General features: G+C 40.6%; 1 protein-coding gene across 1 annotated transcript; it reads left to right on the top strand.

Moving 5' to 3' along the window:
- The first annotated feature begins 494 nt into the window (after positions 1–494).
- LOC114861351 (zinc finger protein OZF-like) lies at positions 495–8988 on the top strand. Its single transcript, XM_029160461.3, has 2 exons — positions 495–801; positions 6519–8988. The coding sequence occupies exons 1-2, from the start codon at positions 649–651 to the stop codon at positions 7716–7718; spliced, it is 1353 nt and encodes a 450-aa protein (XP_029016294.1). The 5' UTR covers positions 495–648; the 3' UTR covers positions 7719–8988.
- The last annotated feature ends 6687 nt before the right edge of the window (positions 8989–15675 follow it).

The following is a 15675-nucleotide window of genomic DNA, read 5'->3' as shown; positions in this document are numbered from 1 at the left end:
CATGCAATCTGAACAAAACAAGGCATAGACTATACACTGATCAATTGTAGTACAGTGTGATGTGGTTTAGCTGGTGCAATGTGTACACCTGGCTGAAACAGCCTCTCATCCTGCTTGGTGTGAACAGTTTATTTGTCCCTCCACTTCACCTGGTCAGCTGTTGGCAGCCGTAAGTTTAGTTTCTGAGCCACATAGTACAGATGTGGGTGTGCTGTTGTTGTGTCTTCCAGTCAGTGAGCAGATCTTCTCTGGAGACGTAGGACTCAGACAAGGAGCTCTGGATTCACACAGTGTGGATGAATGTGTGTGTAGCTATGTTTTAAAATGTACGTCTCTACTAACATTCTTCCTCAATTAAATTCAATTGTAAACATGACAATGACGTCATCAACCTCCCCCTCTAATAAAGGCCACAGTATGAGCGTGATTAGGACCCTTTACAAAGTGCGTACACCAAATGCAGCGAAGCAGCTCGACACGTGATATATGACGTAACGAGTCTCGCTCTCATTGGTCACCAGATGTGGAACACGCCTGAGACGCTCGACTCTGCGACGTTTCCGCTTTACGAGATCGACGCTGTGTGGAGCCGAAAGACTCGAGTTGCAGACTTTTAAGATCAGCTGCAGTTTAGAGACCTGGACTAAAATGGATCAGAACAAGCTTGGTATGATGGAACGTAACGTGGATCATCACGACAAGTGCGATACGAAGCAGCCGAGTTTTACTGAGCAGGATCGGTCTACTAGCGGAGTAGAGGAGAAGCAGGACCCCGACCACGCTGGTACAACAGATCAACAGGTCAGTGCTGATTCGACGCTAAAAGCGGCACTAAAAGGGTTTAACATCTATCACCTGAGCTAAGTAGTTGACGTGAGAGATGAAGCCGTCCAATCCGCGGGCAGCTTTAAGCGTAGTTCAGTCGCTTGTTGTATTTACTTGTAGATAATTTAGTTTTCATGCACATCTTAAACCAAGTTTGGTAAATTTAGGACCTCAAAGAAAAGAAATGCTCCCCTGAAAGCAATTAAAACGGAAGTTGTTCATTCCTTATCCTAAAAAACAGAAAGTCATGCGGTGTGTAACCGCGGTGAAGTAGCTAGTTTTTTAGTTAGTTTGTACCTCCAGACAAGCGGTCCGTGTTTACCAGACATACAATAATTATCGTATTTATACGATGGTTTGGGGGTCTTACGATCTACAATATTTTAGAGGCAATACACGATAGTTTTGACACTGCTGTTCGTCACGTTTTGATGTTGTTTTGATTTATCCAGCATCAGGACAAGAGCCAAAATAAGCTAACGTGAGTTCAGAACCAAAGAAAACTAGTAAAAGAAAAAACTCCGGTGGAGACTGGTGAGCAAACCAAGCAGCATTATCAGCCTGTCTGTGAGTTGGACGCTACGTTTCAGGGACAGATTCAACCTGCTGAATGAGGCCGAATCCTTTTGCCGCTGTTGCGGTGTTCAAGTGCTGTTGGACATTACAGTGTTACAAAACATATAAAAGAAAACAGTAGATATTCACTATTATTGTAGCGACGTAGCCTGATGGAAATTAGGTGATCATTATTGGAATACATGGGGAAAAAAGACACTTTAGTGTAGTGTGAAAAATTATGTAATTTTGAAGTTTGCATTTTATTGGTTTTGTTCTTTGAACACTGTGTTTTTAATGCATTTCCAGTAAAACATATTTCTATATCTTGAATTTAAAAAGAAATCAATTTTTTTTTTCAATAAAGAAGTGTTCGGTCCCATGGGATGAACTCCAGGTCACTGTGACCCACACACACAGTGTGTAAAACACAGACAATACTCCCGGTGTCCTAGAACACGGACTGAACCTAGTGAGGACCAGGATGTAAAACACATAGACACTCAACACACTGAGCAGACATTATTCCTATAACATATGTCATCACTGCACTAGGAGACAAAGAATGTTATGTTTGGCCTGTGTGAGTACAATGACAAGGTTTTTAGTGGTGGTCACTGTTGCTTTACAGCTAGAAGGAGCCCAGGAGTCTCTGTGGAGTTTATATGTTCTCCTGTGTCTTCGTGGGGTTTCTCTCACAGTCAGGTTGACTGGAGCTGCTGCAGATCTTCACATTGGAACAAAACTCTATGCTTGCTTTGTTTAATTATATGTTGAGTAATTTGGATATGTGTGTTGTGTTTTGATTGAGATTTAAAGAGTCAAAATCCAAATTAGTTTAAAAAAAAAACCAAGGGATTTCTAATAAGCAACACATCATAATATTTTTTAAAATATATTTATCTGATGAATCGGGGAAAAAAATGACACATAAAAGCGATTATCAAAATAATCATTACTTGCAGCCCTACATTATATGTCTCTAATGTTATGAGCTATGTCTGTAGTTCTTCAGGTGTTTTTCGTGGTTTGGGCAGATCTGTCCTCAAACTCTTTCTTTCGCCCTGCCTCGAGTGTTTATGATTCACTTTACAACTTAAAAGTAGTAGTTTTCCTCTGAGTCAGATTTCTGTCCCCTCTTTTTGTAGAGGCCCTTCTTTTTCTCAGTGGTTGATTAAGACTTATTACCGAAATACACACATACAGTTAATGAACACTTGGAATGAAGGCATGTGACCGGTCTTTGCTTTTTGTGGCTATTACAGTTGGAGTTAGATTTCTGTGTGCTGAGAAACTGTTGTCCTGAGGTACCGCTTTTGAACCTGAGCCCAGTTTGCTTATTTGTCTCTGTTTTGTTAGAACATGAACATGAGATGGATTTCAGCATCCTGATGGTTCATCACTTGACAGACTCCAGATAAACACACAGCTCGTAAAGATGAGAAGGGAGGGTTTGACTGATGTCTGTGCTGGAAAGTGAGACAAATTAGCAGTAGCTGCTTTTTCACACTTTCCCCTTCACAGGTAATGTTTATATGTATGACTGGATCTGATGAGACCTGGGCCCATCACAGGGTCACAGTGAAATGATTGTTAGGAAGTTAGCACCAGACTGAGCACTGATGCCAAACCTTTTCCTGTGTCGTCTTTGTTCTGTGATGGCGCTTCAGTGCTGCTTTGGAGCTCTGTTCTCTCGGATGAGAGTTAGAGAGCTTAGGGAAAAAAAAACATTGGGTCTGGTGAATTTTCTATTAACTGATATTAATCTTCGAAAGGAAGTGTGTGGACCTGGTCCAACAGTAAAATGAGTCCAGCTCACACACTTGCTTCCAATTCCTCATTCTCTGTGCTTTTCTCTCTACACTAGTTTAGTCAGTAGAATCATACCTGGACCCTAGGTCAGTGCTTTTTACTGAGTTTATTACCTAGAATGTGGTTCACACTGTATAATTCTGTATGATTGTAACCTCTGTTAATTATACATAGAAAACTGGACCAGCAGTAGATGATAGTAGATTCTCATTTCACATACATTCTATTTTGGTTTATTTTGTTATAAATAGATTAGATATTTATTGTATGATACATATTGTAAGTCCATAACTTGAACTTTTGTTGCTAGGAGACAGGGAAAGTTGTCATGCTTTGCTCTGGGTAAGCAAGTTTATAACCTCTGAAGCCCTGAGTTCTGACCGATTGAAGTATTGATCTAGACAAATTAGTCATGGATCGTTAAAATGTATTAGAATTGGCTGTGTATTATTCTGTCCCTTCTCCCTCACCCCTCCCTTCCCGGGTCCAATCTAGCTCACCAGCTGTGCCTCTATCTATCCTCTTCCCCTGTTGTGACTCCCTTCAAGGACAACTGCTGGACTGACATGTAAACATCTTGGTCGGCCTCGGTCATACTTCCATAAACAACACTTCACTACACTGATTCAGATACAACCCCCCACCCCCACCCCCACCTTACAGTCTCACTGTCTGCTCTCCCACCTTATCTATCTGTCCTGATGTACCCAAGAAAAAATTCCAGCAAGGTTTCCACTTGTACTGTGTGCCACTGTATGTGCGTGTGTTTTTGGCTTGTATTGTTTTGTACTGTAACTTGCTTCCACTGTCGGACTAGTGCCGGTCAAGCTGGCTGCTGATGGAAATTTTTTCGCTGTAGGACTAATAAAGGTCTATCTATCTGTCTATCTATCTATCTCCTGTAGATTTAAGCACATTTCTACTTTATATAGTTATTGATGCATCTTGATACATTGATACGTCGGCCTGATCACCAATGACGCTGATGCAGTGTACAGAGGACTTACTTAAACAAAGGAGATGGTGGTGATGGTGATTTTTGCCGTCGGCAGGGCTGCGCTCTGAACGTGGTGCAGGAGGTGGGTGAGAGAAGGGTCCTGGCTAAACTGACATCTATAATGGACCCACCTCTCACCCACTGGAGGACTCAGTTTGCTCTGGAGAGCGGCCTCAGTAATAAACTAAACCACCCTGGCTCCTCTCAAGAGATATCGCAGATCTTTCCTACCTGCTGCTATCGGACTCTTCAATCAGAAGTGTTAACTGAATTTGCTCTGTTCATGGATGTGTGTTTTGTATGGCATCTTTCTGTTTTTCTGTCCTGTTGCTGTTGTGAGGTGCAATTTTCCCGCTGTGGGACTAATAAAGGCCAAGAACATTGGCATAGATGCGTACTTATGCCAGATTTTTGTGCATAAGTACCCTTTGTACACGAGGCCCCAGCTCCTTAGTTTTGTTGATGTTCAGTTGTAGGTGGTTCTGTCCACACCAGTCAACAAACCTGTCTCTGTGACGTCACCTCACTGGACACATTCTACAACTGCAGAGTCATCAGAGAGCTTCTGGAGATGACAGGACTCTGAGTTGTACCTATAGTTTGATGTGTACAGGGTGAAGAGGAAGTAAATAATTGTAATAAATATGTAAAGGAGTCAGATCGTATTCAGTTCCTTGCTTGTCCTGTGCAAACTTGGTGTTTACAAATGGTCAAAATATCCAGTCGCAGCAGTAGTGATTGCAAGAACTAGGACAGAAGTTAGCATCAGAACATCTGAATAACTGAGCGTTGTTACAGTTTCTGAAAGCATTGAGATAAATGCAAAGTACTGTCAGTAAAAGGAGTGTCTGCAGACTGTGACTTGGTTTACTGAGTGTTTGTGTGGGGAAACAAACAAACAAAACCTTACTCTCAGGTGGTTAAAGAAAATATTATGATATCAAAAGGCGAGGGGAAAACGCTCTATGATACTCAGACTATTTATATTAAATTTGTCAGTTGTACCACCTGTCATGTACACTTTTTAGCTGGCTGAGTTTTTTTATTCTACTTAAAGGTGAATGCTTTTATTGCCTTTGTGCTAAAGAATTTTGAACTTCAATGTTTCATTAAGGTGTCTGTAAGTTTTATGGCAAAAAACACTGTCAATCATCCACACTGCCCGTCTCTAAGGTTCTATTTCCAACCCCCTGGTTTAGAAGTCTGTTGCACTAAAGTTTGCGTAAATTAAAATCCAGAAATCTGCGTAAGTAGAAAAAAAATTAGGATGCATCAACCTCTACTGTGAATCTGTGCATGTTTCAGACCGTGTCCAATTCTTTGTTTGATCACCAGCTAGAGGGTCTAACACTGTAGAGGACCCGAGTCCACACAGAATGTTGTAACACGGCAGTAGTTGTTTAGTTCTCTGTGTCACTGGAACATCTTGCTGTCTGTGGTACATGATTATGCTGCAGCTCCACTCTGTCCAATTGTGTGCGTTGGAAATAATGTTTTGGTATTCTGCATTTGTCTGGGCAGGACCAGAGCTGGTTCTGGGAGTGGTGTGCTAGAATTGACAAAGTGTGGAACTAAGAAGCAAATTATGCTAGACCAGTAGCAAAATGTAAAATAAGTAGTAAGTGCACCTGGAGTGCGTTAACATGAACCAGAGAGTCATAAAAAAGTACCAGAATATCAGTTTTGTTTGAGTTATTTAATTTTGCAATATCTATGTTTGTGGGGCCATTGTGGAGACTACAGTTGGATAAGTGAGTGGTTTTTAGTGTCCGAAGTAGATCATTACGGGCTCATAATTAAAAAAAAAAAATTGGGACTTGGAATTCCATCAAGACCAGAACAATGTGATACAGAGCCACAGGACTCGGGTTTAACCACACAGGACAGATCCATTAGCTGAATAAAGGAGGAGCAGCAGTAAGCGAGTATTACCGAGCAGGACCCAGTGTATTAACGTATTTCGACGTTAACTGGTGAACTTCTGAATGCAAACTGGTTGCTCTTAATTACAGCAACTTTTTGAAGCAGGAACACATGTTAACTGTCCTTATTCATGTATTGACAATGTTTTGCATTTACATGATCTAAACAAATGGATGTTTATAGTTTTTTGAGTTTTGCAAGAAATATTGCACTGGAGTTAACTCCAGTTGTTCTATAAGACACAGACATCTACATTTTTGTTGAGTTAGTGGCAGTAGCTGTTGTAAGTGAGAAAAAGCAGCACAACATAGTAAATAGATGTTCACCTTGATATGTTTTGGTATTGTTTGGTTATATGTTCTATTACGATATTTAATTTATGTCTTTTCTATATCCGTCACCTTAGAAACAAAGAGGAAGAAAGGCTTCAAGGCTGTGTCTCTGTCAGCAATGTGACCAAGCCTTCACTACACCATCAGAGCTGAAGAATCATCTGAAGGTTCACTCTGGAGATAAACAATACAGCTGTGACCAGTGTAGCAAGACCTTCGCTGCAAGAAGAAACTTAAAGACCCATCTGCAAATTCATACAGGACAAAGACCATACACCTGCAACAAATGTGGAGCAGTCTTCAACAGGCCGACTGATTTGAAAATCCACTGTGGTGTTCACACCGGAGAGACACTTTACACGTGTGAACAATGTGGGAAAACATTTTCTCATATCAGTCATTTACACAGACACAAACGTGTTCATACTAGTGAGAAACCCTACTCATGTGATCAATGTGAAAAAGCATTTGCTTACAGCAGTAGTTTACTGAAACACCAAGTTGTTCACACTGGGGATAAACCCCACTCATGTGACCAGTGTGGAAAAGCATTCTATCAACTAATTCACTTACTGACACATCAACGTATTCACACTGGAGAGAAACCTTACTCGTGTAAACTGTGTGGAAAAGCATTTACTCAGCCCAGTGGTTTAGTAAGACACCAAAGTGTTCACACTAGTGAGAAGCCTCACTGGTGTGAGAGCTGTGGAAAAACGTTCACTCGTCTCACTAGTTTAGCAAGACACCAACTTATTCACACCGGAGAGAAACCTCATTCATGTAAACAGTGTGGAAAAGCGTTTTCCCGACTCAGTAGCTTAGTTGGGCACCAAAGTGTTCACACTGGAGAGAAACCTTACTGGTGTGACCACTGTGGAAAAGTGTTCTCCTACCAAAGTGGTTTACGGACACACCAACGTATTCACACTGGAGAGAAGCCTTACTCGTGTGAACAGTGTGGAAAAGTGTTCTCCCAGCTCAGTGGCTTAGAGGGACACCGAAGGGTTCACACTGGGGTGAAACCTTACTCGTGTGAAATGTGTGGAAAAGTGTTCTCCCACCACAGTAGTTTACTGGGACACCAAAGGATCCACACTGGGGTGAAACCTTATTCGTGCGAACAGTGTGGAAAAGTGTTCTCTCAGCTTCTTCAGTTACTGACACACCAACGTAAGCACACTGGAGAGAAACCCTACTGCTGTGAAAGCTGTGGCAAAACCTTCACTTTGTTCCCTGGTTTAGTGAAACATCAACGTATTCACACTGGATAGAAACCTGGATAGAATCAGTGTCTCATTTCTTTTCTGCCCATAGGAGTTGTGGCTGCCTGAATCTTCCTCCACTATTCTCTATCAGAGATGCAGAGAGACAGACAAGACAGTTAGGTCGCGTAAGTGCCTGTATATAAGCGTCATGCTTGTGCGCCATATGCCAGAGTGAAGCAGGCACACACCAACACCCCCCTCCCTCTTGCTTTGAGATCTCGCATGACTCAGGGGCTCGGGTCAGCAAACAAACAAGCAGGAGGAGGACACAGACGAAGAAGAAGGATGGAAGCAAGAAAGAGTAGCAGCATGTGGTTATATTTTTATGCCACAAGTGAAACAACAGCAACCTATACAATCTGCTAAAAGGGTGTTAAATACAGTGACAACACCACCAATTTATATTATATATTTATATTTACTGTTGAACATTGTCTGGGATTTATAATGAATACAATTCAAAACAAAACACCTGAAAGTCATAAAAATGTATTTTTATTTGATAATGCATTAATTGTCAAAAAACTTCAGTATTGGTATTGATATTGGTGATACTGGTCAAGTATTTACTTGGTATTTGATCAACTCCAAAGTCTGCAGTATCGCCCACCCCTACTGACAGCACATTACTTGATAGTAGACAAAGCATTTTACCATGTGATAATACTTAAATTGTACTGGCATCTTTAGAAATACATATGAGACTTTGATAATTACAAGCATTTTATTCCTATTGTCTTAACTTGGATATTGATTTGTATATAAGAATAATTATGTTTTTGTATTTTTTGTGTGATCAAACTTTAAGCTAATTGAAACGAGAAAGTACCTTGTCCAAATTAAAGATTATTTTAAATAGGATAATTTGAAGTGAGAAATAGTCCTCTGTATCTGCAATGATACCATCGGCTACTCTCTAATCAAGAGGAACTTCCTGCTTGGCCCGAAACGGTACCGATTGTTGCGAAAACAGCCTACAGTGACAAAAACAGGCAAGACTGAGTCTTAATTGATTGAAAAGTCGTGCCCACATAGCCACTTGCAGGTTAGCCTTCCTAAAATTATCTGTGATTTTTACGTTACTTAGAGGTTAATAAATACACCTTTCTCTTGCCCAAAATTATTATACACTGAGGTAATTAACATCCCTTTATCTGTTCATTTAAAGCTGGTTATTTATTTCTGGTTTATTGTTCATTTACTGTGCTTTATCTACATTTACTCATTCACTAATTTATATAGCCTGTACTAGTAGAATAATAAAACATTGAAAGGATCTGGTTCTGTGTTCATCATTCTTCAGAGAATGTCCCTAAAACCCTGAAAAAACCCATTACAAAAAGAGTGATTTAGTTTTGTCAACGTAAAATCCTATACATATTGGTATCTGGTGTTAACTAGATTAAACATACAGTAGCTAGGTTCAACCTGCTTCCCCAAAATTACTACATATAAATTGTTTCGTTTGTTTTATGGAAGCATGTCCACCACCATGTAGTGGTGATAGTTCTGACAGGACTTAGAAAGTTACCTCTGGGCTGTAACTTCTTACTCATAGGATGTCCTAGCAGCTCTTAAAAAGCCTACAGCTTATTCAAAACGCTGCAGCCAGAGTTCTGACAGGATACTGTGGGCCATTGGGCCTAAACGAGACATCATAGCTGCAGAGTTGTCTTTTGTGAGATGTATTATAAAAATAAAGGAAAATAAGAATAACGGGGAAAGCAAACCAAATACATGGATGTTGATCGTGCACATCAACAAACCAAAAAAACAGCTGGGGAGATCAGTGCATGCTTTCGCTGTGAGTAAGAATGTTTACATTCTCACTTCTGCATCATCGTGTCTTGTTATCCAAAGGAAGGAACACCAAGCTTCGAAGACAAGATGCATTCGGTTTTACAGCCTTGGGTCTGGTGGGGAGTCAGATAGGATGGAGCCAGAGTCTGGGTGTAAAAGACAAACATATATCAGTCAAATGGAACATCAGATGTTTAGACTTGATGTACGACAGGGCACAAGAGATTAGTTGTTTGTGTAAGAATGTTCAGTTCAGTATTGCACCTAACCAGCACATGATGACTGTGTTGGATAAGAAAAAGCACAAAGGCACAATTTTTCACAGCGAACACAAATAATGAGGTGAGGAGGAAGGCTGTTTTATTCGCGTGTTTTTATTCTTTTCTCACATACAGGTACACAGGGGAAAAATGAATGCCCAGTGGTGCCAAGAACTTAATATAACAAAACAAAGAATACCACCTCTAAATCTAACCAAGACACTGCCAACAAAATGTAAAGTAAAGTTCTACCTAACACTACAAACAGGCAAAGCCCATAACACAGAAGGGGACACCACCGCTACGACTAGTGTGCTTGACACTGGGTATCGCTACATGGTGCAGTGTAAAGGGGCCCCTGGCTATCCCTTTGGTTACCTCCCCCACTCACTACACTCTTGACTGACACAAACACCTCTCGCTTCCTCCACTTGGCCAGGCAGCTGGTTCTCTCAACCCTCGGCCTCTCATTTTCTCGGCGTCTCCTCCCCCTTCCTGCATCCATGTGTGTTCCTTTTATAGACACCACGACACAGGTGTAAATGGCAGATATCACTTCACCCTGGAACTGCACACAGAGAACAGAACACACATGCTCACACAAAATAAACAGTGCCACCTATGGGCACGTAAGAGCTACCCAAATGACTGTATGGCCACACCGCAACATTCAGCAGCACTACAAAATAAAAACAACAAAGCCTCAATAAAACCATGGCGCTGCTAGTATGTCAATCCATAAAAATCTTACCCTGTGCACTTAACTTCTGAATGGAACTAACATCCTCTCCGTCCTGAATCACGACAACAGGTAGCACTGAAAACACTTGCTCCCTCCTCCTCCTCCTCCACACCCAATCGTAGAGCCACCCACATCACTCGCCAGGTGACACAAAGAACAATCAAACAAAATCAAACAAGGCTCTACAATTACAGGAAGATGTTCAATGTCCGGTTAAAGGTAACGTTTGTTCTAGTAAAATCTCCCACTTCCCAAAACAGTCAGGAGTTGGATCCATTGTTGATCTGTCATTTTTACTTATCAAGGTGACTTTGGCCGCAAGTCATTACACCACACAATGGTTTGAAAAACTTATAAGAAAGTTAGTCTCAGTCTCTGTTATTGGTCCCATCCAGACTCCAGACTCTGTATCAGGTCTCTACCATCTGTATCACGAGTTGTGTTTAACTTCCTGTAATGTCTTCCTCCTATTACAGATTTTCATGACACTGTGTCAGTCTAAGGGTTTGGCTTCTCCTCTGCTGTATAAAAAGTGACCTAGCACATATTCACTTCAGCCTACTTCCACTGAGCATCATCTTTAGCACTCATATAAAAACTTAACTGGATTCAATATACTGTATGTAAGGAGGAAGATACTGTTTGTGGATTTGCTCTTCTCTGCTCTTTTTCAAACATGGCTGATCTCTGGTGGCTGGTGGTAACGCTGCCTGTGTTACTGTCTGGCAACAGTTCAGCAGCTGTGGATCAGAACAAACTTGGACCAATTGTAGACGAAATACTAAACAAGTGAGTTTGTCCCCAAATTGTTGTAGAAAATGTGTCTAATAAGCAAACAGTCTGTTTTGGATAAATGGTCTAAAAATAACATTGAGAAAATTATTTTATTTTATTTTATTTTTATTTTAATTTACTGCACTATCACACCGTGAGTAAAACTGTAAATAACTAAAAACAGGAAAACATGAGCTAGTCAGAGGGCTCTACTGCAAATCCCGTCTTAATGCTTTAAGGCTAATTCTTTCAGCTCTGAATCTTTTCATCTAACAAATATTCAGATCTTTTAAAATGTACAGTATCACATGTCTGTTTCCTTTGGTAGATACACGCCACAGTACACAGCAAAGAATGGTAACACGTAAGTAAACTTTACTAATCTGTTCTCTATTTAGTTTAGTATTCAGTTTACTTAGCCTCAAGTGCTTTTGATAAGTCCAGCTTTAACTGACTTTTTCTTCCTTCATTTGTTTGTTTGTTTAATTTTGGGAAACATTATTAAATGTCACATTTGGTCTCCATTGACAGGCGAAACCCAATGTTCAGTCTGGCTGTGGCCATCCCCTACAACAGTAAAACCAAAAAATATGACGTGACTCAGGTCCTTGACTCTGGAGAAGTTGTGAAGAAAGCCATTCTGAACTGTGACGTATATGTTGGCAGAAGGGTGGTGGCAGCGACGCTCCTCAAATGGCCAGATGTTGTACAACAGTGTCCTTATGGACACGTGCAATGGGACGACGTTATCGCTGCTTGCCCTAAAAGTGTTAAGACCTGGGCCGATGTTAAAAAGATCTAGACTAAAGAATGCCGTGAAAAACTTGAAGGCAAGGCTGATCATGCAGAGTATCGGGTCCTACAGAAATTTCCCTTGTTCAAAAAGCAGAACAGAAAAGATTTGTTGCTTTTTTACGTTCTTGCCTCCCCATGTGATAAAAAATGTACAAACACAGATGATGCAGCAAACATCCTTGATAGCATTAAGCAAATTACACAATGGGATGATTATGCTTTTGTGTTTTCCAAAGTCTTCAAGCCCCGTAATGGTGCAGAAATACCAGAGAAAACTTTGAGTGAATCACTTGAACGCCTTGGTAAACACGGTCCACAGCCAATCGGTTTGAGCAACATATTTCGATGCAGCGGAGGAGTTTGCACAAGCTGCTCTAGTAATAATAAAGTTTTACATTACTGCTACTCAGATGAGCCTCAACCTGGTTCCAGCAGCCTCGTACCATCCTCCTCTTTCACACAGCCTGAACAAGGCACATCTGGTTCCCCCTCACCAAACAATAACAATATTAAAATGAGTGCAGGATGTTCCTTTGATTCTGACAGTGATATAAGAGCAGGACAGGGTGGCAGCAGCCCCGGATTGGGCCAAGGCCCAAAAAACCCCAAAATGAAGGCGATCAAGCAGAGACTGAAATCTTTATTTTGTTGTTGTTTTGGAAAAAATGAAACAAGAGAATAACGCTATAAATTGGTCTCAGATTAAAGCTTTGCTCTAACGTTTGAACCTCTTAGTGTTGCAGAGCGTGGAGCCTATCCCAGTTGTCATCTGGCAACTAGCCACCAAAACCTTCAAATTATTATCGTTATACCTGTTATTATGTTTTACTTTCTAGTTCTAACAGCATTTAATTTGATGTATTAAATGATTATCACATGTTTGTCTTCCTGAATTAAAGCTTGGCTTAGCATCTGCTCCTGTGTCTGTCATTTTGAATCTACTGCAGACCAATAAACAGTATTCAAACAGACTCAGTGAAGACGCTGTTGTTACATCGTTAAACTTACGATGACACCTCTTGTAAAAGGCAGAGACGTTTTAGTAACGTTTTATGATGAGCTTGTCCTTTTTCAAACTAAACAAGAACAAAGTAGATGAACACAACACACAGAAAAAAAGTAAAGAAAAAAGTCACTTCAACATCTACGTTTGCCTGCTTTGTACTGTATAATCACGTCTCATGGTTTATTCAGCTGTAGATGCTCAACCAGTATGCCTGGACATTAAAGAAACAACCACCAAGCTAGACAACATGTTCTAATTATGATCTTTATGTGTGTTGCTTATCGGGCTGAAGTAAAATGAACAGTATAAAATACAGAGTTAAGGAAACATTATAGAGCACATCTAACAAGTGAGGCTGTTTAATTGATTTGTGTTTATCTTCTATTGGCCTTTTCTTTGAAATTAATGTAAATCTGCTGATGGTGTTGCACAGAGACTTCTCATAGAAGCTGTGTCATTCCATAGCCTTAAAGATGACGGCACCAAATGAAGAGAGAGAGAGAGAGAGAGAGAAGAGAGATGAAAACAGGAAGGTGTTAGTTCAAACAAAGTCAAGTCACCCGCCAAGTGGAAGTCTTCATCCTATCAGTTCTAAAATCTCTACTTCTGTGAATGTGGTGACGCCTGACGCTGTGACTGATGCAAGCGACTGTGTTTGGCAGTACCTCCTGTGCTGTTATTGCTATGTCTGACTTTTTGTTTGAAGTCCCAATTAGTTCAGGGTGAAGGAAACATTATTGTTTTGAGACAGCATGCTTAAATTAGACAGTTCCTGTCAGGGCTGCTAATGTAACCCACAAACACAGCTCACAGGTAAGAAAAAGCTTGTTTAATGGCAAAAGTAAGGTCCAAGGTACAGGCGACGGTCATACACAGGTAAGCAAAAGGTAAAGGCACAGATGAGGGGTAGGTAGACTCAGGTAGGTAGAGTGAGGAACAGTTTTTGAACACCTTGTGATTTTGCAAGTTCTCACACTTAGATATCATGGAGGGTCAAATGCAGAGTAAATATACCCACTGTGGGAGTAATAAGGGAATTTCCTTAAATTCTTTTTAGATAGGTAGATATAAGTAATCAATTATTGATATTAATTATTCAGATTTGTCAGGACAAACATGTATGAACATGTTATCAAGCATTTGTTAAAGTTTTTCTTGGTCATTTGTTTGAACACTGGGAATATGTCAGAACTACAGGTTCAGTAATAAAAATGTACACAAGCTAAGGAAGTTGCCATAGTCCTTAGTTTTAATTAGAGGCATTTTACTGTTGAATATATTTTATGCAGATTTGCCTGAGTTGGACGCATCAAACTGGTGAGCTGGTTCTGACAACCGGATAATGGGCGCAGACGTAAAGCTCCTTTTAAGGCACTAAAAAGCCTGCTCAGCCTCGAAAGTCCACTGGAACCGGACCTTTGAACAGGTAAGAGCATGTAAAGGGGCGGCAGGAGAACTGAATCTCCGGATAAACCGGCGGTAGAAGTTGGCAAATCTGAGAACCTGTTGCACTCCCCATCTGTCCTGTGGAGTCGGCCACTCTACCACCGCCTGGGTCCATGAGGACCTGTGTTATGGGAAAAAATGTTTCTTCCTTATTTTATGCAGTTATTATATGATTTATGACTTATGTTCTGCAATTAATATCTTATGTTTTGTCTTACATCTGTTTTATGTATTTGATATTTCACCTAGATTATCCAATGGTTGTCTCTGCCTGATAGACTCTAGCTAGACTAGACTCTAGCAAACCCAAGGCCTGGGAGTTGTCTGTTGAGAATTGTTGAGCGCTCCTTCCTCTCTGATAGTTAGATGCCAGTGATGCAGGTGTGAGAATGTAAACATCTTCACACACATGGCGACAGTGATGGGATGGGGCATGCAGTCTGATTGGGCTACACAGACGTTCCACCCTGGCCAGACAGAAGGGTTAAAAGACAGGAGCAACTTGAGGATGTTGGGCTCTTTGCATCACACCTTTATGGTGTATGCTTTGATCTGCCCAGCTAGTTTTTGGTTTGTTCATGTGCATAATCAACATCCATGTTTTTGTTGTGCTTTCCCTATTATTTTTATTTTTATTTATTTTTATAATAAATCACACAAAAGACAACTCTCCCATCTGCTTGTTTAATGGAAATTTCCAACAAAGTTTTGGCGTCCACGAACAGGGACGAAAGTCCTGAGGACTAGGGTCGCTCAGCCTCCAAACCTCTATAGACATTCTATATAGACATTAGAGTTGGGAGGACTGCTCACTTGTCTGGATCGCTTCTGATGAGAACCAACAAACTCAAATTCAAACTCAAATCTTAACTTGGCTCAGCCCGGTAAGAGAGATTTCTTCATGGTGCATTGATTTGATTTGGGGAAAAAAAAGAAAACAAAAAGAATGGAACTTTTATTTTGGCTGAAACATTTCAATTGGGAAAAAAGAAAAAGAATCTTCTATTTCATTGAAACATTACATTTGATAAGGAAAATTGATTCGATTAAAATAAAAATTACAATAATACTGTTTCTCGATTAGGTCAAAGTCTGCTCTGGGTGGTGAGACGAAGGTTGCTAAGGGTTGGCTCGTGGATG

Source organism: Betta splendens, chromosome 9 (assembly GCF_900634795.4).
Source record: "Betta splendens chromosome 9, fBetSpl5.4, whole genome shotgun sequence".
NCBI classification, from domain to species: Eukaryota; Metazoa; Chordata; class Actinopteri; order Anabantiformes; family Osphronemidae; genus Betta; species Betta splendens.
Note: the sequence above shows the minus strand (reverse complement) of the source record. Positions and strands in the feature narration are given on the sequence as shown.